General features: G+C 47.2%; 1 protein-coding gene across 1 annotated transcript in view; it reads left to right on the forward strand.

Moving 5' to 3' along the window:
• The first annotated feature begins 588 nt into the window (after positions 1 to 588).
• cttnbp2 (cortactin binding protein 2) overlaps positions 589 to 25,651 on the forward strand; it is a 129,312-nt gene continuing 104,249 nt past the window's right edge. Inside the window, exons 1-2 of the mRNA XM_056281552.1 lie at positions 589 to 839; positions 6,521 to 6,628. Of these exons, the coding sequence (XP_056137527.1) occupies positions 738 to 839; positions 6,521 to 6,628 (210 nt within the window). The 5' untranslated portion in view covers positions 589 to 737. The remainder of the gene's footprint in view (positions 840 to 6,520; positions 6,629 to 25,651) is intronic.

Raw genomic sequence — 25,651 nt, forward strand, 5'->3', positions numbered from 1 at the left:
CAGGTCACACAGCAGTTGTGCTCCCCATCTATGGCGATGTCTTGGCTTGGGGCGGACATGAAAGCGCCGCAGAATCCTTTAGAAAATAACTTGTTGTGGCAGATGACTGGATCATCTGATAGGGACATGTTAGCGTCTCTCCATTTTGCCTGTCTGCAGGCTACAACTTGGGAGTATCCAGCTCGTCCTTTGACACACACACCCACGTCCACAACTGTAGGGGTTATAAGCGGACCAGGTACGGTGGCCCAGTAGGTGTTTATTGCCCGTGCAGAGGAGGGACCATAGGGGCAGCTTGGCCCAGTGGGCGTCCTGCGCCCGACAACCGCGGGTGTCAATCATTCACTGGCCGTGCCCCCTCCCTTTTTCAAGTGGGCAGCGCGGCGGGGTTTCGCATCTGGCGGAGTCGGAGTAGGAGGGCAGGCTGCGCCGCCCCACGCCCACAGCCCCCACACCTCCTCCACCCGGGGTCCGCACACACACAGCCGTGCGTGCGTGCGGTTTTCTTAGTCTACGGCGGAGACCGTCTCTCTCTCCCCCTCTCTCTCTGGTCTCTCTCTCTCTGGTCTCTCTCTCTCTCCCCCTCCTCCCCCCCCCGATTCTCTCGTGCCCCCGATGTGGCGGGCCGCGCGTGGCCCGCGTTCAGCAGCGCAGTAGTCAAAGCGAGCGCCGAATGCGTGGTCGTCCGTGCGGCGCGTGCGGTGCCCTCGCTACAGCAGACCGCTTACCGGACGAAGATGGCGTCGGAGGGAACGAGCGGGGAGCAGCAGCCTCCTCCTCCTCCTCCTCCTCCGCCGATACAGACGCTGGCCACCGCCGTGCTGGGGAGCGTGGATGCGGTAAGACGTTCGGGTTTGGGGAATTAAGGAGGGGGGGGGCAAAAACGGCCGGAGAAGCGTTTTATCGGTTGTGCCCGTTTTTGGGGGGCACCCGGGGGTTGGTGGGGGTGGGCGGTGGGTTGGTGGGCATCTGTTTCGCGTATCGGTTCCTGAAGCGACAGCGGTCCGGTCCGGACGTAATCCCGGCGATGTGTCGGGGGTTGGTGGTGGAGGGGGGGGGGCAGACAGTGAGATATACCGGGAGGCGGCCGCGGTCCGGTCCGGACCGGCTAGGTGTTCCCACGGTGCCGCCGCAACGTGCGGCTTTGTTTAGCCTCGCAGCCGTGACGGCAGCATCGTGTCCGGTCCGGGCTCGGTTTTGGTTGCGGTCGAAGTCGTCGCTGGCAGCCCCGGTCCGCTCGCATCGCAGTGGGCAACTGGCTGACGCTCATCGACGCCAAAGTGGTTTTGTTTTGTTTTGTTGTTGTTGTTGTTGTTGTTGTTGTTTTTTTGGGCCCTGTTTTAATAAGAAAATGGGAATCTAACCTGTGTCTGTATGTAGATGTGTATTTATAACGTCGGCGCCATTCTTCACGATTTGATGCGTCGCTTGAGTGTGGACCGAGAGGTCTCGAGCGTCTGCGCGGTACGGAATCAAAATGGTCCTCTCGCAACAGAAAGCCCCCCCCACACCCCCCCCCCATTTATTGCGTCTCAACGGGCCGCTTGGTTCACCCTCGTTTTGCCTCGATCCGGCGTGTTTGTGTTGATCGCCGAGATCAGGAGCAAAAAAAAAAAAAAGTAACGTAATGGGACGAGTAACGTATTTGTTGGAAGTATTTGTTTGGCGTTACTAATCAGGGATGAGCTTCTCTTGTTTACACGCAGCAAGCTGTGATTTCTCACGATTGCCCTTTGCGGGTTGCGGCATATGTGCCAAGACACCGGCTCGCTGCCCCTCTGTGCAAATTAATCTTGTCTGTTTGCCCCCCCCCTCCCTCCCCCCCTCCCCCCGTCAGTGGAGGTCAGTGGGACCTCTCCCTGGCTGGCTCCCCACACCCCGTCTCTCTGTCAGCTGGTCCATTGCTATTATTGACCGGTCAACTCATGCAGAATGGGCCGTCTGCCATTTACCACTTAACTTTGATCTGGCTCGGGGTTTTTTTTTTTTTGGCCCTCTCGGTCAGACTCATCGAACAGAGCCGGACAAGTCCTGCCGTCCAGCGGAATGGTCGGAACGAGTTTGTCTTTCGTATGTGAAGCTGAAAAGCGGGGCAGATGGAAATGAGGAGAAAGGCAGTGACGTCCCATGAGGAGAGAGGGGGGGGGGGGTTTGATGTGGGGCGGTAAGACATGCTGGGAGCTGTTGAAATGAAACAGAAAAAAGGAGGAGGTGGGGGCAGGAGGTGAGAGATGGTTGGCTCGGGGGGGGGGGCAGAGATGGTGCAGGGGCAGGGTGGGGGGTGTGGGTGGGCTGTTCACTGGACACCTTTCTAAATTGGTCTTAATTTCAGTGACTCAGCTGGCATAGCTGGGAGTATCATGTCAGCCAGCCTCCCTTCTCAGTGTGCTTGGTGCGCTGGCCCCTTCAAACAGCCCATGCTCTAGTTTGCATTTAGTGTGGAGGTGAACAGGTGCCTCGGAGGCATGTGAGCCAACGAGCCTCCTCACCAACCACCTGCTTTTGCAGAGCCCTGTCATCCTCTTTCCATCTCGCCAACGGAGGCTTCCGCTTCCATGACAACCCGTCTTATGGCTGCCGCGGTTAAATAAAGCGCTTCGCTCTCACCAGATCTTCTTTTGTTCACTGTCGTTGGGGGAAGTTTTTCTCTTAAATCCTGACCCCGCTTGGTTCGACGTTAGGTCAAAGGTCGATGAAAGGCAGGCCCGCTGCTCACCTCCCCCTGTATTCTCTCTCTCTCCCGTCAGATATTGTGGAGCAAAACATGTTTATGACCTGTTGGGTTGTGGTGAAATGTGACCCCCCCACCTACCCAAACATTACCGTAATTGCCAGAGGGCCTTGTGCAATAGAGGCCTGTCTTTTGGAGCGTTTGGCGAATGTTTGCTAGTACTAACAAGAGACTTAACATACTGTTGGAGGGATTGCAAAAGGAGCGGTTTAAACTTTCCCCCCCTACCTAGCAAAGAAAACGCTGAGTTTCCACGCAGTGGCCAAACTGTGTTGAAATAAGTGAGGAGAATGAGGGGTGAGGAAGGGAGGGTGTTACCGGTCTCATTCTGTTGTCATTCCTCCAAGGTGGCAGCCGGTTTGTCATAACCATCACTAACCGTACAACACGTGAAGCAAGACAGAAGGGAAACCACGTGACATGACAGTGTAGATGTTGAGGGAGGGTTTCGAGGCGTCCAGTTCTCCCGAGTGTTTCCTCTATGCAGGCAAAACGCTGCTGGGAAGAGGGCCGAGGAATTGATCGCTGGACTCAAAGTGAATGAGCTGTCTCTTGGAACGTCCTTTTGCTTTAAATTTCGATCTTGCCTTGATCGATTCAAGGGAAAGAAAAGTGGTATGACGAAGCTTAAGGACACATGATTTATGCTGGAGTCCATAGGAATGAACAGGCTCAACACTTAGAGGTGGGCTTGGGCATGGTCCAGCTGGACTCGGGAGTGGTACGCATCTAGTGTGATCACCAACCGTGCCCAAGCGTGGATCTCGAGCGCTATGACATCAATTATGCGACTGTCCCATTTAAGAAAAGCATTCTTATGCGTGCAGCACAATTTACTGAAAATCACTGTGTTGCATAATTGATGAATCTATAAGGTACGTGAGAGGGTCGAGTGTCATCGCCCCCCAAAAACGACTCCTAATAAGCCACAAGGTAAATAAAATGAACTCCGTTGTGCTATGCGAGAGTGCTTCTCTGCAACACAGAAAGTCACGTCGTGACGACGTAAGCTTGTGCAGGCCCGTAACGTTAAGCACAATGTGAGCGGAGAAGTGGGGGAGAGGAGGCAGTCGTGCTTGGGGACGGTACGAGGCAGTTGTGCCTAGTGTGAGTATGCCCATAGAGTTGAATCGCTGCTGTTTCAACATTTGTCTGTAGGTTACCAGTGTTTACCATAGAGCCACTGTTTGCTCGGGCTGTGTTAAGTTTCGTTTGAGTGTATACGTCTAATTAAGATATCTCGTGTAGATTGTATTTGTTGACCTCTCAGTTAGCGAAGAATTCCATCTTTGCTTGGGCACTGGGCTCGGTGGAGAAGTCGCTCACTTGATAATAAGGTAATGAAGCACACGTTAGCTTATTCGCAAATGAAGCGTTAGCTGATTATTACACTTTCGTTTGATCGCGGCTGGTTTTGCGAAGGAAATCTTAACATTAATTGACTCGCTAATGGTTCACGTTATTTACAAATTGCGTCGGCTACATTAGAGAGGGAGCGTCTGCACTGGCACCCGCACGACTTAAAGGAACGCCAAGTGGACTGTCTCAGCAGCACTATTCGCTGCACCATAAATGCAATGAATTGTGGTCGCTGTAGTTTACAGTGACCACGGTTTGACTGCCTTAAATCTGTATTTTGAAACCGAGTGGAGCAGAGGGGCCAGTTTTCAGCGCTACCTTAGTGCGTCATATCATATGAAATAGATATTGGTACACATCAACAATTTAGCTGAGCGGGCCACAAAACATCCAATTCCTATTCAATAGAAATTATTATGTTTTAATAGACCGTTGATCTGATTGTAGAGTCAGCCGGTTAATTCCCATGGGCTCATTATCCCTTTTGATTCCCCCTCCGCTTCAGTCACTTGAGAGTATGAGCTGTTTTGCGCTCGTGGTGGATTGTCACGTGAGACAGGACAGTACAGAGGAAACGTAGAAAGCGAGCAGACAGATCTTAAGGCGAATTTTACTTGAGATTTAAGGGAAGCCTTTGAAGATGTCTGCAACCAGCGATGAAATGGAATCAACTTGGCCGAGGTTCAAACACGTCCTCATAAATCTGCCCCCCCCCCCCATAGCAGGTTGATTGAGCATTGCCAAATTGAACAGGTAGCAATATGCCTGATTTGCACCAGAGGCAGATTGACTCTTTACGTTTCTTGGTTTTCTTGTTTCACTTTGGTTTATTAAGGTTTTACTCAACAAATAGCCGGATAAAAGGCTTCCAGATACAGGGGTATGCAGCTGGATGTGATTCTGCTTCCAAAAGGCTTTCTCAGCAGATGGTTTGCAGTATTGGCCATCTTACTGAATGGAAATTCTGCTGTCACTGTGTTCCAGTGTTATCTGTTGGCCTCTCTGTGGGCTTGTGTCCCTTTTTTTTCTTTTTTCTTTTTTTATAAATTATTTTAACTAGCCAGTAAATGGCCTGCTTTGTTCTCTTAGGCAACGCTGTGAACGAGCGGGGGCTCATGGTTCCTTAATGTGGCATTTTGATTCGTGTGTCTGGCAGTATTGAACAACCAGCTGCTGTTGCTACACCCAGGGATCTGATCAGGATAGACAGCAATGTTCCATCAGAAATGAGTGGGATTTATGTATATAACAAAAACTGAAGAAAAAAAAAAAATCAAACAAAAATATTACTGTTTTTTATTTTTCATCCTTTTGACTTGAGCTCTATTCATCAAATGGCATAGAGTCGTGGAAAAGTTTAGGCTTGGGGAAGAAATGGAGAAAACTGACCTGATCTGACAATTCACGAGTTTCCTCTACAGGCTGATTTGACAGAGGCAGCATGTAACAATTTTTATTTTTATTTTACAAGCAGGCCGGAAAAAGCTTTTAATTGAAGTAAGGCGCAGTGCAAAGCGGCCTGGTCACTCCCAATTATCGTCATCTTCACCCGTTTGCCCTGTGGTTCCTCCAAGCCAAAACAGCACTTAATGGCCTAGCTGAATGTAATTAGACCATAATGGCCTCAAGGTAGGTTTATACATTTAACCCAATTTAAAGGCTGGGCCAAATGAGACCGATTGGCAACTGTGAATAAGAAGCACATTTGTTAGGTGTACCCCCCCCCCCCCGCCATTTGGGTTGAATCTGAGATGGTGCCGTATTGCTGTCATGTGTCATCATTACAGGACCTGATTTAAGAAAAGTATGAAGGGTCCTGTTCCGGAAAGCTTTTAAGTGCAAAGTGGGATAAATTTCAACAAGATGGTCAAAAAATGGTAGTGAGTGCCAGCACCATTTTGAAAAGTACAGCATTCTCTCTTTAGGATTTCAATTTTTTTGTTTTAGTTTTTCACTCTTTTCCTCCCAATCGTACTTGGCCAATTACCTCACTTTTCCGAGCTGTCCCGGTTGCTGCTCCACCCGCCTCTGCCGAATCGGGGAGGGCTGCAGACTGACTAACACATGTCTCCTCCAATACATGTGGCGTCGCCAGCTGCTTCTTTTCACCTGACGGTAAGGAGTTTTGCCAGGGGGACGTAGCACGTGGGAGGATCATGCTATTCCCCTCAGTTCCCCCTTTCCCCCCAAACAGGCGCCCCAACCGACCAGAGGAGGCGCTAGTTCAGCGACTAGGACACATACCCACATCCAACTTCCGACCCGCAGACACGGCCAATTGTATCTGTAGTGATGCCTGACCAAGTTGGAGGTAACATGGGGATTCGAACCGGCGATCCCCGTGTTGGTAGGCAACGGAATAGACCGCTACGCTACCTGGATGGGCAAGACTTCAAATTTTAACACATTTCTCTTTTGCATCTGTTTCAGAAATGTGAGTTCAACATGGATAATTTGAGCAAGCCAGAGCTACTCACTCTCCTGAGTATCATGGAGGGAGAACTTGAGGCCCGTGACCTAGTCATAGAGGCGCTGAGGGTGAGTCCAATGTCCTGCTAAGACATACGCACACACACTCACACGCACTTTTTCAAATCCACATGGAAACTACACATGCATACAATTAATTTTCCTTGAACCCAACACAACTATGCAAAACATGCACTCAGTTTCATGTGGGCTGTACTTCCCATACACACTCAGTTCTACATGAAATTTAAACAAACAGTTAATTTCATTTGGCCCTTATGTACAGACACACACAAATGCACATAAACACAGCGTTAGTAGCATACTCACTAGCTGAGGCGCTGAGCTTCGGTTGAGTTGAGCACTGCCTGTATATGAAGCGACAGATTTTGTTAAGATGAATCTAGATGGGAAGATCGGCTTCCAGCGTGTCACATGACTTAGTTCATAACCTTTTTTGATAATCGTTATACACTAAACGTTAGGGGTGCGCTGTATTACAAAACTCACAATCATTGTAAGATGGTGACACTCTTTCAAGGATGAAGATCTGCACATCCTTGATAGGGAGGAAGGCTGGTTTGAACGGGAAGTGAAGGAGGCCATCTATGAAGAGGAAACAACCATCCCTGAACCGAGTGGGGAGGCTAAGAGTACATCTGTCACCATCTTACAATGCTGTGATTGCAGCTATTCCCCAATCCTCTGTGAATGTGGCCATGGAAACTGGTTAATGCTCACGGAAATTTGCATATGAAACCAATCGTTTTCGGTCGTTATTCCACTGTATCGGTTATAAGGGTGGGGGTACCTGCAGTCAGTTGAGACTGAAAAGGTCACTTGGATGAGTGATGAAACATTTCTCTCAATAAATGTTGTGTCCAGATGAACTGATTCAACTTTCTGTGATCATGGTTTTGAGTCACAGATCAGTCGTGGGTTAGTGCTGATGCCCCCCCCCCCACCACCACCACCACTACCACACACACACACACACACACACACACACACACACACACACATGAAGTTCGCTGATGGTGGGTGGGCTCCTTTTCCTACAGCCAGGGCTCAATCCAGCGAGAAGTGTTGATGAGGGAGGAGCATATCTCTTAAATGGAGGGGAAAACATTTGCCGGCAGGAGGAGGCATCACCTTAAACAAAGCATGCATCTGTCAGAGCGATGAAGGTTTATTGTGTCATTAATCGTGGACGAGATAACGATGCCCCAGAGGTGCAACGCATTTAGCGGATACACCAAAAAATTTTTTTTCATCAATTTAAGATTGCTGATTGTTGCTTGGCATCCAGGCTTACCCAGTTGTGTTTGTATCAGCCATGTGGTCGAGGTAGGCGTACACGCCACTTTCGCTGCTGAATTGAGCAGGGCATCCGGCGTGTGTGCCAGCTGAGACGCCTTTTAAACGGTGTGCAAATTCCGCCTACTCGGCACACCACAGGCGTATGTCGGCATGGTTATGGCGCGGACCCACACGGAGAGTGACGAAAGTGAATACAGAAACCTACATCAGGTCACATGGGGGGGAAAAAGGGGTAAATAGCATTTCGATGCTAAAACATACATACTCAAGACAAAAATGTGAATTTTCAGATTTGAAAACACGGGGAACACTACTGTGAAGCTGCAGAATGATATAAAAACCTCAAAAACACACAAAGAAATTGGCCCCCCCACTTTAAATGATGCGGGAGGCTTTTCAAGTTCTTCTGCTCCTCCGCTAGTCATGACTGTCGCTGCACTTCTTGCGACGGAAGCGTCCCCGATTGATTCGTTGGGATCCAGCATGCCCTCTTCACGTGAACACACCAGCTTATATTGCATACATAAACAACCAATGTGTGTGTGTGTGGGGGGGGGGCGATCCGTACAGATCAACTAAGTTCCCGTCACACCACTACTAGACATAAGGGAGACCCTCTTTGACTGTACAGAAAATTCTCTACCCCTTCCCTAATTTCTTCCCCACAGTCTTTGTAGTCACTCTCCAGATAAGCGCTCTTTCTAATTGCCTTGGAGTACAGCAGTCTGAGCGAGCGGTCAGGACTTCAAACTAAATAGCTCCCTGTCAGAGAGGCCTGACTGACTAACACCCTGTGTCCATCCACTGCCTTCCCTTCCCTGTGCACGCTCAAAAAGGAGCTGACTTCTCGTCAAACATCCGCTTGTGCAGTCTGCGAGCGTGTCGCTCTTTCGTGTCGCATGCAACATGTGTTAACTGTGCAACTTGTTTTGTCGCCATTAGCGTGTGCAAGTGTTGACAAGTAACAATGGTCAACGTGGTCCCAAAATAGTTTTGAAACACTACACGTGTCGTGGTATTGAACCGATCCTTGAAGCATTCACTTTAGCTCCTGTTTTTGGAAAGTTCAAATGCACCACTGCTTTGCGTAACGTTGCAGTATATGTTTTAACTGCCAGCAAATCCTCGGTGCTTTTGGGAGATCGCAGTGGTGTAAACATACATTTTCAGCTTGCAAAGGTTGATAGGATGTGTATATTTAACTTACCACTGACAGGGCAAAGTAGAAGTCGGAGCTGTAAAAAGAGGATGACACAGTGGTGGCTAAGCGGTTGTAAAGGGGGACCAGTAAAACCTCAGCTTTGTCTGCGTTTCCGGCTGTACCGTTAAACCTGCAATGAACACTGAGCTAATCCGCGCACAGATATACTACCTGCCACTTCCTGAGTACACAAATATTGACTATGGTCGACAGAGTAAACTGCCATTTGTTAACACAAGAATATGTCACCACGCCTATTGCTTTTTTTGTGGTCTGCGGTTAGTTGCCTGTGGTGCCAGATCCCTTGGTGTTGAATGCAAGGTCCTCGCTGGTCTCGTACCATTCCTACAAGTGGTCAATACTATAAGCCTCCAGTGTTAAGTGTAGATGTAGGGGCTGGGAACCTAATCTGGATCCATTCTAGAATCAGTTTTAAGGTGTTGCAGTTTTAAAAAAAAATGTGCCGTAATTGTGGAAAAAACTATCCCAAAAGAGTCATGGGGGACCCTGTGGTGAATGTATTTATCTTATTCTAGATCACTCCAGCTAGATTAAAACGAAGGACCCACTTCGTCTTTGCACCAATGACAAAAATTCTCATCGCTGTACAGTTTTAATACTCTTGTGATTAAAGTGATTTTTACAGTGTGTATTGCATGCAGTGTTATGTCAAGGTGATGTGCTTAAATGCATGACGAGTCGGTTGGTGGTCAGAGAATACTAATGAGGTATGAATGACTCTGTCTGGCACCCGGGCAGCCAAGGACAAAGTCTGGCTCCCTTTCTTGCCCTTGTATCAGAGGTCGCCCGTCCTCTGCAGGGGCAGGCATGGCGAGTTATTTCTGAACAAACCCATAGCACTCTCTCTCTCTCTCTCTCTCTCTCTCTCTCTCTCTCTCTCTCTCTCTCTCTCTCTCTCTCTCTCTCTCTCTCGCTCTCCGTTTCTCTGTCTCTCTCACGCTGTCTCTCTCTTTTTCTTTGTATTTAGGTCAGGATCGGCATCGCGTTTCGCCCATGCTCCAGTTAAACACTGTCCCTAAACTTTTTTTTAGTCTGCGCCTCGTGTGGGACTCATCAGAAGTACTGGGACTGCTGCTGTGCATAGGGTAAATGGAGGAAAGGCACGGTATTAGACGTTAGCGGTCCGACGTTTACCTGGTCCACAGAGGGTCGCGGAGAAGGTACCAGGGTTGGTGCCTTGCTCGAGGACAGGGATCGCACTGGCTGTCGCTGGTATCCAAACGAGAGATATTTTAGCGAGAGAAAAACCGTTGCGTAACCGGCAGGACACCCTCCCACGGTCGATCTACTCGCTGCCAAGGTGAAATATCACCTGCATTCGTTGTACTCCTTACATTTTTCGGTGATGTCAGAGACTGCTATGTGGCCTTGCTGCCTCTGCTGAGAATGAAAGGCACGTCACTGTCTAACTCGCTCAATCACTGCAGCTTCTTAATACCGCATGGCAGTAATCTCCCCTGTCCCCCTTCCGCCCACACTGTCGTGTGAGAATCCTCTCATTTGTTTTTTTTGTTTTTTTTTTTCTATTCAGCCCCCCCCCCCCTCTCTTTTTATTTCTGTCATTTATCCCAGCTGTGGAGGCCCCCGAAGGCCCCCTCCCCTGTGGATGGATATCCGATCTGGGTTTCAGTGAAATGAGCTCTTCTGTGCTGCCCTGACGGTGCTCCCAAAACACAATGTGCCTGTTTGTTCTGTCACAGATAAGAGAGGGAAGAGACAGTGCCGGGAGGGGGTGGGGGGTGGGGTGCGAGGGCGGGCGGGGTGGGGCCGAGAGTTGACGAGAGAACGAGAAACGAGGAGGGAGTGAGACGGACGGAGAGAAACGAAGGGAGAGAAATGTATACATACTCCAAAGAGGGGCAAACAAAAGACATGGGGACGCTAATAGCCCGAAGACAGAGTAGCGAGAAATGGGAGGCACATGATCGTCTCCGGCAAAGCATGACTGTGTGCAGGGAGGTTTAAGACGACGTCCACAATGCCTCCTTTCCTTTCCTCTCCTCTCCTCTCTTTATCCGGTCACCAGCTGCTTGCCCACCGCTGTCTCTCTGCATCCCTGTCCCTCTCGCCGGTATAACTCCGAACTCCTGACTCGTAAAAATAGTGCCACGCTTTACACATCGAGTGGCTCATACAAACACCCAGCAATTGTACCAAATAACACCTTCTGGTACGTTAGCAGCGATTGTTTGTGTCTTGTGGGCGTTAATAAGGCGCTTTGGTTACGGGGATTAATTAGCTTGTGGCTAAAGCTGGCTGAGCCGCCATATCAGGTTTCATACTGGAGAATAGAGTCGGGGGGCCCTTAAGAAGATTAGCCAAACAACAGAGATCACATGATTATGGGGTACCCCAACTACACAAGTCCCCGATTCCTCTCCACCGAGGGCCCCTCAGTGGTGATTTGGAAAGGGTACTGTTACTCGGACTCAAAGCGAGGAGGCTAATTAGCTTACACGCTCGCTTCTTTTCTCTCGAGGCCGCGGTAGTCAAAAATGCACCTGTCACTTTCACCATTTTCCAACCATTTTGGCTGGTTGGAAAAAAGGACAAGAGGGCGGGGGGGGGGGGGGGGGGGGTGTAGCGTTTACACTTGTGGCGTTGTTAGGTTGCCTTGCATCACATCTGTCTGAGCAGCGTGTGTTTCTGTCCGACTAATCGTGGTTAACCTAACCCCCAAATTAGGCGGCATGTGTGCTACGTCACATGAAATGAGTGTTTGGACTCACGGAGGCGAGGCGGCGTGGTATACAGATGGAGGTGTATAGGATCCCAGATGGGAAGGCAGTGCACCGCCCAGCACCGGCACCCTGCATCACGGGAAGACGGTTACATGCCCGGCCTTGTCAGCAGGTCATGTGATCACATGCGTGAGTAAGACCGGGGCGCTTCTGTATGCACAGCGCTCCTATATGCTGAGCACAACACATGCCTCGAGCTATCAGGCTTTCTCCAGCGTCACGTTATCTCCAGCCATCTAGCTATTTAAGGCCCTGTTGCTGGGCTTTTCCACTTGTCTGCAGCCGGCCGATGTTGCCCTTTCGGCGTGTTTCTTTCTTTCTCTCTCTTTCGCTCTCTGTCTCCCTTCCTAATGATGAGATATAGACGTTGCACTGTTGTTTCTTTCTTTTTCCGTATCCCCCTAAATCTTTTGAGTTTCTCGGTCGAATTTTCTGTCTCAAGTTCCTTTACTCCCTTTGTTTCTCTCTCTCTCACACACACACACCCCTCCTGCATTCTCTCTTTATCTGCCTTAACGTGTCTGTTTCTGGGTGAAAGAGTCAATCCAAAAATTGATATTTCAATATTGGGGAAATGCTTTGTGTTCTTAAATTGCCAGGCACAAAAATTGACCCCCCCCCCCCCCGCCGTCCTTGCAAGGAAAGATGCGGCAGGTTTCTAAACAAGGTCAGTTTTGTGTTGTGCGGGATCGCTGGCGAGCGAATCGAATTTCTTAGAACTGAAAGAAAGAAAAAAAATACTCTCAGAAAATGGGACATGGAGAAAGAGACGTTTTAGTACAAGAAGAGGAATCGGGCAGAAATAGGGTAGAGCTGTGTCGATATATATCACGATTTATATCATAATATTCAGTTAACGGCAAAATAGCATTTATTTGATCTCTCGCTCTCTCTCTCTCTCTCTCTCACTCTCTCTGTCTCTAGCTCTCTCTCTGGACAGACCTGAGCCATCAGTCTTGTCCTGCCTTAACCCTCTCCACACCACATGCATTAGCCAATTAGCAGCTTGCTATGAACTGTGGGCCGCATAGCAACCAGAACCCAGAACCCCCCCCCCACACACACACACACACACACACACACTGCATAGCAACCAAGCCCTTCACAAGCTTCCAGGCTCAGGTTTCATTGCCACCCACCAACATGCAGCTTTGGAATAGCAAAAAGAGCCGGAGATTCAACCTTAACCCTCATCACACACGTGCACGCGCACACACACACCATCTTAGAGGGAATTGGCGTCTCTGGAGGTTCTGTTTATTCTGACTGTTTTTTGGGTGTTGGTGACAGCCGGGGGGAGGGTAGTTTTTTTTTTGTCAGTCAAAAGCGAAGATAGACCATTCCCACTGGGAAAACATTGTCAAGAGTCAAAAAAGCATGTCTGAAGACAGATGAAGGTGTGTGTATCGGCATGCATCTGGGTGCATGTGTGTGCATGTCTGCACGCTTCTAAGTACTTGCGCGCATATCTGAATGCTTATGGGTGCACGTTTGTGTGTGTGTGTGCTTCTTTGCGTGCATACTGATGCCGTGTCTTGGCAATGGCTTTTGCAAGTGTGTGTGTGTGTGCATCTGCCTTGCAAGTACATGAAGTGCATATCTAAATGCTTTTGACTGCGTGTGTGCGTATGTGTGTGTGGAGTTGATTAAGCTGTATATTAGAGTGGCGCATCCTCACTCTGAGATGGAGGCACCGCGGAGATGAGCTCAGGAAGTAGGTCACAGCTCTCTCTCTCTCTGACGTTCTCGCTCGCTCATAATCTGCATCTTTGGAGTCACTCTCCTCATCCTCTCATTCTCTCTCCCGTCTCTTTTTGCAAATTCCACTGCCTCTTTAATCCCTAAATAATAACACAACATAATGCCATTTGGTACCCTGATGGCCCGAGTGGGAATTGAACCTCTAACCCTGATAGTGTCGCTGCCATGCTGTAGCCATGGAGGGCCAGGCAGTCTCCCTTTCTCTCGCTCTCTTACACACAGAGACTACATCGTAGTATAAGTTGCGCTCAGCAAAAAAGTGTTGTTGCGAGGGGGAAAAAAAATATATATATATAAGTTGTTTCGGTGGATTAGTCGGATTTATATGGTGGTGCAGTATTTTCAGTATTTTGAGTCACAAGATTAAAGATTGCCATCTAGTGGCCTTAGTTGAAATGCAGCGTATTCGTCCGACAAAAGTCGCTTTGGAGTATAAGTCACAGGAACAGCCGGACGAGTAAAACAGCAGCGACTTATAGTCCGGGAAATATGGTAGTATATACTGCGGGCCTCTCGCTCAGATGGTTGGATGACTTAGCTGTAGTTTGATGTAGGTTGACAGTACTGTTGCTCGCGAACACAGTGCAAAGTGAACCAACGCCCCCCCCCCCCACACACACACACACACACTGCCATTTCGCATGACAGCTAGCTGAGAGCTGGGCTGCAGCAATGAGCCCTCCGTGAAACAGGAGACTGGGATGTGTACTGAAATAGCCCCCCTCCCCATCCCCCTGCTCTTGCCTTACCGTATCTCGTTTATACACATGTGGCTTATAAAATTGTTTACACATTTGATATGTGTTTATGTGCACACACCTGGGGGTGTTCAAATGATAAAAGTGCCCCTGCCTCCATCTTGCCCGAGTGTGTGTGCAGGCATACAGGCTTCTACTACGTGTCCTGCTTAATATAGGCTGGAATGGTTGATCTAGTAAGTTGTTTTACTGCACTTTAAAAAATTTTTTAACTCCTTGGCTAAATTCAAACTATAAATGAAGCACTGTTCTAAAGTTATCAAAGATTAAACATGTGATTTGGTATTCTATACAGTAATAGTTGTGCAGATCTGTTGTGCACATAAGCTAGTGGTTTTCAGCACAAGCCCTTAATGCAACACACCGCTCCGCTCATGTCGTTTGACTGCTGCCAGAGCATAATCATGCCCGGTACAGAGCACAAAGCGATGCTATCGATCCTGCGACCAGTCATTTTCTGACTCGCTCTCGCTCTCGCTCTCCCTTTCTCTTTCCTTGTCTTTTCCTCGCCCTGTCTCTCTTTTGTTACACAGACACACACATACAGTGTTGCTCTCATTCTCACACACCATTTCGTAGTGTGGGTGTTGAGCTTGCTGGTTTGTGGCTTGCAGCAGAATGAGAGGAGCAGCTGGGAGCGACTGGCCTCATGTCGCCATGGAGAGAAGCAGGAATGGGGACAGAGATGGAGAGAGAGGAAGCTATCGCAAGCCTATGATGGGGGGAGAGAGGGAGAGAGAGAGAGAGAGAGGAAGCTATCACAAGAATATGAGGGGAAAATTTTACTTTTTTTGTCATTTTTATGTTTATTCTCCGAAACACAGAGAACACAACCATACACTGCCTAATTGTCAAGTAGCACTGTACAGTAATAATAACTCGGTATACACAAAATAAACAAGTGCAATGCAGGCTGTAATCTGTGGTGAAATCTCTGCCTGGGTAGGCAGTGACCTATCAATGTGGCAACACAGCAGCCGAAGCTGATGTTATGCATGGATAGTAAAATGTAGTCTACATTACTAGTTAGGCCACAAGTCAACAAATGTGCCTACTGCAAAGTGAGTCAAGATGTGGAGCTAATGCACAGTCAGACCTAATCAATGGACACATCTAGCTTACAAAGTGAATTGTAGACTTATACAACACAATAAACGTGTGTGTGTGTGTGTGTGTGTGTGTGTGTGTGTGAGAGAGATTGGTGTCACTGCACCAAGGTTATTCTCTCACATTGCCGATCACAGCTTTTTTCTTCACAAGACAATGTTAAGGGGGGGAAAAATGTGGGCGCCCCCCCCTTTTCTCCCCAATTGTATCCGGCCAATTACTCCACTCTTCCGAGCCATCCCGGTCGCTGCTCCACCCCCTCTGCCGATCTGGGGAGGGCTGCAGACTACCATATGCCTCCTCCCATACATGTGGAGTCGCCAGCTGCTTCTTTTCACCTGACAGTGAGGAGTTTCACCTGACAGTGAGGAGTTTCGCCAGGGGGACGTAGTGCATGGGAGGATCACACTATTCTCCCCAGTTCCCCCTCCCACCCCGAACAGGCACCCCGACTGACCAGATGAGGCGCTAGCTAGTGCAGCGACCAGGACACATACCCACATCCGGCTTCCCACCCGCAGACACAGGTGTTTGTAGGGACGCCCGACCAAGCCGGAGGTAACGCAGGGATTCGAACCAGCGATATCCATGCCGACTGCTGCTGCCTGAGGCAGGGTCGGTCTTTGTATCAGTGTTGATCATTCAACACATTGTGAGAACCAACTACGCACGCTCAAATCTATGAAAACACTGGCTTTTCACCAAACGTGCAGATAGAGGCGCCGATAACCTCTGCCTCAGCCCATGGCCTCGAACTTACTGTATTCAGGAACGGTAGTTTTTAGGAGCAAGCTGTGGCAAAAGGAGCATACTATACTTTTAAAATGACTATTCTGACTAGTTTTACTGGAGTATGTGTAATCCTGAGACCAATTATGAATAATGACAATTTCAAATAAAATAAATAAAATTCATAAAAGTATGAATTATGAATGTGAATAAATGATCAGTAAAGACGATGTTCAGATTACATGGAGGCAGTCTGTATCCCGTACAATTCTGAACTGTATAAAGCCCTAAAACCTAGAACCACTTGAACATAAAACACCATTCCTTTGCTGGTCCCCCTAACGGGCTAGCTGCAGAACCCCCTAATCTTTGTGCTTCCAGTACGGCCTTCCTCTATTTTCTCTTGACTGGGAAGTTCTCTCAACACATTATAATATTGTGACACCACAATAAAAATAGTAAAGTTGAGTGTAATTACCCACAGCAAGTATATCTTGAAACTTATCAGGCCTTGACCTTGTGCTACACATGGTGATATGCAAGGCTGGATTAGGGGCCAGGCATGCCGGGTGAGTGCCCCGAGGCCCCGGACCATGAGGGGCCCCAGAAGGTCAGGGGTATTCGACTACCGTGTTGGGTATTTGCATTAGTTTTTTTTTAATAATGTTTAGTATTGTTTGCATAGCCTATCTGACGGGGCTGGGGGGGCAATGGACATGTGTGCCCCAGGGCCCCCTGGTGGGCTAATCTGGCCATGGTGATATGTATAATAAAAGAGTAGCTATCACCCAGCAATAATAATAGCAGAGATAACAGTAACCATATCATCGACAATGTAGAAAAAAAGAGAGGTCGGCATACCAGGAAATGAGCAATGATGTATATACACGTCAATGCACACCCGCTCATGTGACCCAGTTTTATTTTGATGCCGTGACTTCTTGAACTGGTCTGTTGGGCTATTCAGCGATCGTAGAAGGCTTTTGCTTCTCCAGAACTAAACGAGATTCCCCTGCAAAGGTGACGTGCAGGTGCGCCGGGTATAACAGTCCAAAGCAGACCCATTTTCTTTACAGCTCCCTTTTTCTTTTTTTTTAACATCATTGAAAGCTGCTCTCTTTCTAGCAAGGGTTGCACTGTCCTGGTACACTGTCCAAGTCACATTTCAGTACTTAAATTCGTGTTTCGTGGCCCATATTATTATTTGTTTCCTTATCATAGTAGTTATGGAAGTATACAATGAAAAGACCTGGACTTGGGGGATCCTAGTTCTGGTCCGGCGCAGTGTGCGTGGTCAATCAGAGGAGGTGAGGCAAACACCTCCGAGCCCACCGTCTCCATCTGTGAGTCTGCTATGGACTGCTTTGGTTTCCAGCCTCACTGCCATCCGGTACGTTCACAATGTGTGGGGTGAATTGTCAGGACTAGTTTTCCAGGTGTTCTGAGTGCTCTTGGAGAAGTTTGTCCCGGGACTCTATGGATTTGAAGGCCACTTCAGCTGAAGTAAGCCACTCAAAAGTGTTCTCCCACTATTGTATCTGTTTTGGTGAGATAGTTAAACGAATTCACCTTCCCTCGTAGTACGTCCATAGAGGCTAGTAATGATTGAGATGAAGCCTGTATCGGCGTTGTTTTATCTTCCTTTATACTGGTCCGGTGGCTTTCCAACAGGGAGGATAGTTGTCGTGTTGCGATGGGCTCGCTTATACCTTGGCGAGCAAGCTACGTTGTCTCCCCCTGAGGTTGAGCCTGCAGCCATGTTAGCTAGCTTCGCAACGAGCAAAGTAGCCGAGTTGTATGAGTTTGCATTCCTTGTTGCTTGTATGTTTTGATACCATTTCTTCACCCAAATGTGTTCGTAGCACGTCTGACAATTTGGTGTAAGTTGACAAGTGTAACACAATGAAGGCCTTAAAGGTAAAATGTCCAAATTAGCTGTGCGCCTCTCCTCTCGCATGTACTTGCTGCGTCCTCTAACCGCAAGTCCAATATTCTTTTTCTTTTTTTGCTGTGTATCGTTACACCTCTTCCCTGTCAGTCGGGTGTGCTGAAGCTGTTGCTGTAGCCTAATGCCTCAGTTTGACTTTTTTACAACCGAGGACGTTAACGAGAAAATTTATTGTGCTGGATGAGGACCCCAAAGTCTTTGTGAATATGAGGGGGAAAAAATTCCATTACCGTTCCACAAATGACAATTTCAGCTATACAGACCTTGGTAAGGCTTTGCATGCAATGCTGAGCCCTCCGCCGAGCAAACTGATTGGCTAAAGACTTGTTCATCCCATATGAACAAGTCTTTAGCCAATCAGTTTGCTCTAACTGCTAACTCAAGGAGCTCTTTTTCCATCCACGCACTTGTGGATATTTTTCCCCCAATGCAACAATATCTGTGGCTGCGGGGTTTTTTTTTTAATCTAAAGTTATGACAACTTAAGTCATACAGCTAATGGTATCTGGAACCTAGATGCATCTCTTTTGAACCCATAATCACAATATCAGTTTCCTTTTTGAATATCACTGCCATTTTCAATCCTCTGGTTAGCTACACCTGCAACCTTTGCTGTCCTTTCTATCCGGTTGTCGTCTTACGACTTCACCATTGCACTAACGAACATGCCTGGTTCTAATGGAAAAAAAATAATGTTTTGGAAGTTTTCTCCCTCCCATAAGACAGTATTTCAAAAACACAGATTCTCTTAAGAAAAAAAAAATGTGAGCAAAGTTCTTTCGATGGAAGTGTAACAATACTAGATTATGCTACCAAATCAATAATTTTGATTTAACTGCATGTTTTTAACATTGTTGATGAATCTATTTTATGATGGAAAACGTGGTTACTGTGTTTTCCTCTGGAAACGTATAGATCTGCTGAGCACATGGCCAGGTCAAACCAGTGCTCAAACCATTCCTCAGTTCGAAGGTTTGTGGTGATGCTTTGCGTTTGTATCATCTTGTACTCTCGCTTCATGGAAATGGTCCGATTGTCCAGAAAGAGCAGAGCCATGGTCACAGATCAATAACTCTGCTGCAGCTTTGCTTGGTAGACTTGTGTGTACTCCATTGACCCCCCCCAATTCCCCCCCCCCGCCTTATCATTCGGACCAACAGGAGAGCTCTCAAAAGGTAACCATGACAACCGTTAATGAGAAATCAAAATCTATTTCTCTGCCCCTTGCAATTAATGTCCTGTCAGCTCGATACATCTTAATCGTTGTGCGACTGCAGCCATTATAATTAGGAAACTGTGTTGAGTGTTGGTCTAATAGTCATTAGTTAATAGGCATTTGCAGTGAGTGTGGCTTGGTAACAGATTTGTATCCGTGTGGCCTGCTAACCTGCTCCCTTACTGCTGCTGATGTAGCCAGAGGCAGTGCAAAGGAGCGTGGAAGTTTTCCAGCACAGTACAAGGAGGAACTCAACACAGGGGACAAGAATAGAATAAAAAATTCACTTTCCACATATCGAGGTATGCCTCTCGCTTCACTGTGGTAGAGTTGCTACCAGATTAGATGCTAAATTTGATTTACTTTATTAATACTACAAAGGGGAAGTTCCCTTTTAGCCCTCTAGTTAGAGAGTAGGAGCAGCCAGCTAGTGCGGTGTATTTTGCACAGGGTAAACAATCACTTTCAATGCTGGAATGAGACCCAATATCTCCAGATTACAGCTGACCACATTAACTCCATGACCATTCTGAACACCCCAAGACACAAGGATGACTTGACAGTTTTTTTTTAAAGATATTATATTGTTTTTTAGCTCCCTCGAATGGTCAGCTATTAGCCACTCTTGGTTTGCAGATCTTATCAGGCCAGTGTGGTTAGCTGATCTGTTTAAAGTAGAGGAGAACGGTAGGGGAAGACATTGCCGTTTCCCGTAGATTGCAGGCTTATAGGGCTTTTCTACACACGTGCTGTCTTTGCTCGACTCAGTTTGACTCGGCACGTAAAGCCAGCGCGACCGGGGTTTGCATTTCCATTACAACGGGGCTACCCGCTTGAAGGTGTGTCTTTAACTGATGATGCGCTTGTCTTGAGTCTGACATTTAAAAGCAGCGCCCTCTTCTCAACGATGTTTTAAAGCAGTAGCCTCTTTAGATTAGAGTAGATTGTTTTATTAGCCACACGACCAAGGCCGGTGGAATTTGTTTTTGGTACACATTAAACCTCTGCAGCACAATACATACATGGACAACAACAGACACTCCACATATTATCACGAACAATACAGTTACACAATAGCAGAAATAAACATATCACGCATAACAATTAGGTGAAAGGTGGTATTTATGCCAATGGTGTGTGAGAAGGGGACTATAGGGAGGAATTCAGAGTCCTGGTAGCTAGGGAAAAAAAAAACTTTGTGAAGCGTTTAGTCTTAGTGGACAGTGACCCGTAGCGCCTTCCTGAGGGAAGGAGCTGGAAGAGGTGATGAGCAGGATGTGTGGGGATTTTGGATGCCTTGTTGACAATCCGCTGCAGTTTTTTCCATGTTTGACTGTCCGTGCCGCCGTACCATACTGTAATAGAAGATGTTATGATGGACTCGATAATGGCTGAGTAAAACAGAACAAGTTAAACAGTTTATGTTTGATCCGATATTTATTAAGCTGCCAAAGAAAATAAAGTCGTTGTTGAGCTTTTGCAGTGGTGTGTTCAGTGTTAATTTCCCACTTCAGGTTATTGCTGATGTATGTTCCGAGGAATTTTAAAGAGTCAGTGATGGTGATGGGGTCCCCGTTCATTTGTATGGGTGTTTTGGGATGTGGAATGCATCGGAAGTCAATAATGAGTTCTTGGGTTTTGGCTGTATTAAGCAGAAGGTTGTTGTTTGGTCTACTTCAGTCTACTTGTTTGGTTTGTTTGGTCTACTTCAGTGTGGTACTGGGTTTCATCATTGTTGGAGATGAGGCCTACAATGGTTGTGTCGTCTGTATGGTTGTATCCGTTCGTATTTTATTATTTTCACAGAACTATCCGTGGATGTAAAGTGGGAAGAGCCAGGGGGAGAGAACACAGCCCTGAGGAGCACCTGTACTGAGGGTAAGAGGGCAAGAGGTTAGGTTATTAACCTTCACCCTCTGTGGCCTGTTCCACAGGAAGATCTGAATCCAATGGCATATGGCTGGGTCAGTGTTCATATCCAAGAGTATGGTAAAGAGTTTGAGTGGGTTGATGGGGTTGGAGGCGGAACTAAGGTCTATGAACAGGATGCGTGTGTAGGTGTTTGGTGAGTCCAGGTATTTCAGGGCATGGTGCAGGGCTATGCTAACTGCATCCTCAACAGACCGGTTGGCTTGATAGGCAAATTGATATAGGTCCATCATTGGGGAGGTGCAAGATTTCAAGTGTGACAGAATGATGCGCTCAAATGCTTTCATGGCCACAGATGTTAGGGCAACTGGTCTGAAGTCATTGAGGCAGGTGATCTTTGAGGACTTTGGCACAGGAATGATGGTAGAGAGTTTGAAGCACTGTGGGACTATACATTGGCTTAGAGAGGTGTTAAATATGGTGGAAAATATTGGGGCAAATTGTGCTGCTCAGTGGCTCAACAAAGCAGGACCGATGCCGTCTGGCATCATTTAGCACTGTTTACTATTGCACTGAGCAACGGTTGTTGCTAGCAGCTTCTTACCATGGATTTTCAAGCTGTTGTTACTATTTTGCTTGGCATCTACTGCTTATTGCTTGAAAAACAAAGACGGGATGATGAACTGGATCTAGAAGAGACAAAGCCCATCTGACGTCACCACAGCCTGCTTGGAGGCGGGTCTGACACGCTTTGGCCCGACTCCAGAAATTGTCCATCTCGGATGCAACTTGGCAGAACAGGCGCATTTAAACTGGTAAAGGAAACGCAAATCAACATGACATGGTTTGACTTGGTGCAGTCAAAAGTGGCATTGGAAAAACGCTATTAGACTCCCCACCACCACCACCCAGATTTCTGAAATAACCAACAAGTTTGTACAAAAGCACAGGGTCTCTCCTCTGCTGACGTCCCATTAAACTAGAAACCAGACTTCCTTCTAGCTCTATTAGTGCTGTTCCCAGATTGTACCTCTGTGCCCAATCCCCCATATTCCTAATGTGCATCTCCGAGGGAATCCACTAATACCTAATTCCACTGTGTGATTTTGAGTCTGAGAGGCCGACTGAGCACGTGAGATGACAACGAGTACTTGTGAGTTTGTCAGTGAAAGATATACCCTGATCTTAATGTCAAAGAATAGCTTTCAGTTGTTGCAAAGTGGAGGGTTGCTCAAGCCCTGATGTCTTTGTTGTTCATTGTTTGGCTCTTTGGTGTTTTGCTGTCTATTGCATGACGGATGGATTGGGATGGGGTTGACATACAGAATACCAATATGGCTATGGCACGGTTGGCAGGCCCATATGGGGCAAAATAGTGAGTTTTAAAGAACCATGAAAAACTTGGTTTGTTTTTGTTTTTTTTGTGTGTTGTTCACGTAAAGGTAAATGCCAGATTTTTCCCGTAGAGGAAACAGAAACCTAGTATATCTTTGTTTCTTTTTTCATTTTCTTCCCAAAATAACAGTCAACTAGTAACAGTAGTGAACATGACTGGTACTTGCATGTTATCAAAACAGGCATCAGCAGTGTAAGAGTAATGTGCACCGGTTTGTCTGGATCATCATTGTGTGAAATGGCACTCCATCACAACAGAACAACTGTACTTTTAACCTGCACCCAGGTCTGCCTCAGCTCCCCCCACCCATCACCAGTTGTATGGAAACACTCAACAACCCTTGTTGGGAGATGAGCCAAGTAGCTACAGTACAAAGAAAAAAGGTGGGAGGTGGGATGTTTTCGTTTTTTTGGGGGGGGGGGTTTGCCCTAATGAGGGGGTAAACCGTCTTAATGTGCTGATGAATTTCTTTGGCAAGATTTCATGCAGGAATGCAGTCCTGTAGGTCCTACGTGGCTGCCGAATGTAAACACGTTGACACTAAAAGCACTTTGGCTGAAAGATCTGGAGGGCTTTCTAATGTCTGTTGCACACTAGAGGATTTTCAAATCTTAACTGATTTTAAAAATGAGGGAGACCACAGACATAATGACAGAGCTAACCGATACCTAGTGGCGACCAGGTGGCCTCATTTTATCACCTGCTGTACCATACAAAGCAAGGTCATTTGAGTTTTACTCAAAATACCTTTTCATTGCCATTGGCACCGTGGGAATGAAAGCCCAAACCTTGGCTTTGTTGGTACATGGAACAAAGACAAAGACCTTGTCCACTGGTTATTTTTGGAAAACTTAGTCTGAGAAGATTCTTGTACTACCATAATGGGATTTCGGTTCCCTGAACAGTAGTGAAAAATATTATTTTCTGCCTACAGCTTTGAAGAGAGCTGCTACAGTTGAAGGGACATAATATCTTGTTAGAATAGCATAGAATACTCTTTATCAGTCATTTTGTACATGCATACAAATGAAATGTACTCTCTGCATTTAACCCATCCTAGCTGTATAGCAAGGAGCAGTGGGCAGCTGCCGTGCAGCACCCAGGGACCAACTCCAGTTATTTCTTCCTGTTGCCTTGGGTAAGCGGCACAGACAGGACTATTAACCGTAACATACATGTCTTTTTTGATGGTGGGAGGAAACCGGAGTGCCCGGAGGAAACCCGCGCAGATACGAGGAGAACATACAAACTCCACACAGAGAGGACATGGGACGGCCTGGTGTTCGAACTCAGGACCTTCTTGCTGTGAGGCAACAGCGCTAACCACTGGGTCACTGTGCTGCCCAAGGTCTCAACAGACACAATACTCAAGACTCAAAGCCACATTGTGTATTTCAACCCTGCAGAGAATATCTCGCCAGCAAGGGCTGCCGTCTTCTTCTTCTTCGTCTTCTTTTTCTTCTTCTTCTTTCTTCTTCTTCTTCTTTTTTTTCAGCTTGTTCCTTGTTTTTCAGGGGTCACCACAGCGGACTGTACAGTTTTCATTGATACCCTGTGAGGGCACAGTACCAATGATGGCTGTTGTTATCCAGGGCCTCAGCCAAGCTTGTGTGGAGCCTTGACTAATCCGGTATGGTCTTGTCAAGCCGTATAATGATTTGGCAAAATTTTACGCCGGATGTCCTTCCTGACACAACCACTAACCCTATGGATGGGGGCACAGGTGAAGTGCTGGATGCCATCCCAGTATTCATGGACTTGCGCCCATGCCTGATGCAATATTGCCTCTCCAGCAAGAGCCGATTTAAGTCAAACGAGAAATATTGAACAAAACGCTGCGATTTACTGTAAACACAATACCATTAGCCTTTGGGAAATGCATATTCAAAAGCCACATTTAGAGGCACAGGTTACCTATTGCTTATGGTATTGGGTATATGGGGTATATGCTAGCTCGCCCTTTTGTGTATGCCAGAGAGCGGAGACCATGTGTGTTGTACTGGCTGTGCCAAAGACAACACACTGTTTACGCAGCCAGCCTCCATTTCACACCCGAGTCAGGCCTCGCCTGTCTCACAGACGGCACAGAGGAAACTTAGTCTGCCAACAGTTTTGGGCATGCAAGCCCTGGCGACTCACCGCTGGCGGAACGTGGTGTGACTGAGGCTTTGTCCTGTAAAATTGTGTGACACAAATCAAATTCTGGGCTGATGACTGCTCCCAGGCAATGCCCTCTGCTGATTTTGGTTAGGCTTTCAGAGTTGGTTCCTCGTCAGAATGTTTTTACAGAGTTTCTATTCATCCCAGCGACCTTGTATTGAAAGTTGGCTCCGAATATTGTAATATTTTTTTTCAGTTTTGGTTAGGCTAATATCGATGTGACTCTGTTGGTACCTCAGATGCAACTACAGTTTCCAGCAGCGAATCTGTGTGTGAATCTGCACTCAAAAAAAAAAAGAAAGGAAAATAAACAAAACAAAAACCCCTCAATTTTGAAGAGCTGAGTTTCAGTTCTTGGCAAATATCCAGATATAGTTAATGCACGGATATTTCCCAAGTCTTTGCCATCCTGTTTTCCATTCAACACGTTGTCAGAAAAGACTTGTCAGCCAAAATCTAACCCATTCATGGCCCAGCCAGTTGCCTTTTACTGCCCCACCACAAGACTTCCTCAGCCAGTTTATTTTTTCGAGCATTTAAACTCCAGTGAGATGTTGTTGTTAACGGAGGCGTGCAGCACCACGTCATCACCGTGTGGCATTCTTTATGGGAAGCTTTGGTATGTTCATTAGAGGTTTACTGGCGGGGATCGGGGAGGAGGGCGACTGAGGAAAAGAGAGTGAAAATAGTGTGAATAGAGCAGAGGTCTACTATCGTGTATATATTTTTTTCCTTTTGCGAACTTGCCACACTACTTCTGTGATTGACAATGTCCAATACTCCCCCTTACCATATAATCAAAGGATTCTTGTGTTTTTAATAGAGCTTTTTGGTATGTAATTCTGTTCGGTAATGCTGGATGTTG

The sequence above is a fragment of the Lampris incognitus genome, chromosome 6 (genome assembly GCF_029633865.1).
Source record: "Lampris incognitus isolate fLamInc1 chromosome 6, fLamInc1.hap2, whole genome shotgun sequence".
In the NCBI taxonomy this organism is placed as follows: Eukaryota; Metazoa; Chordata; class Actinopteri; order Lampriformes; family Lampridae; genus Lampris; species Lampris incognitus.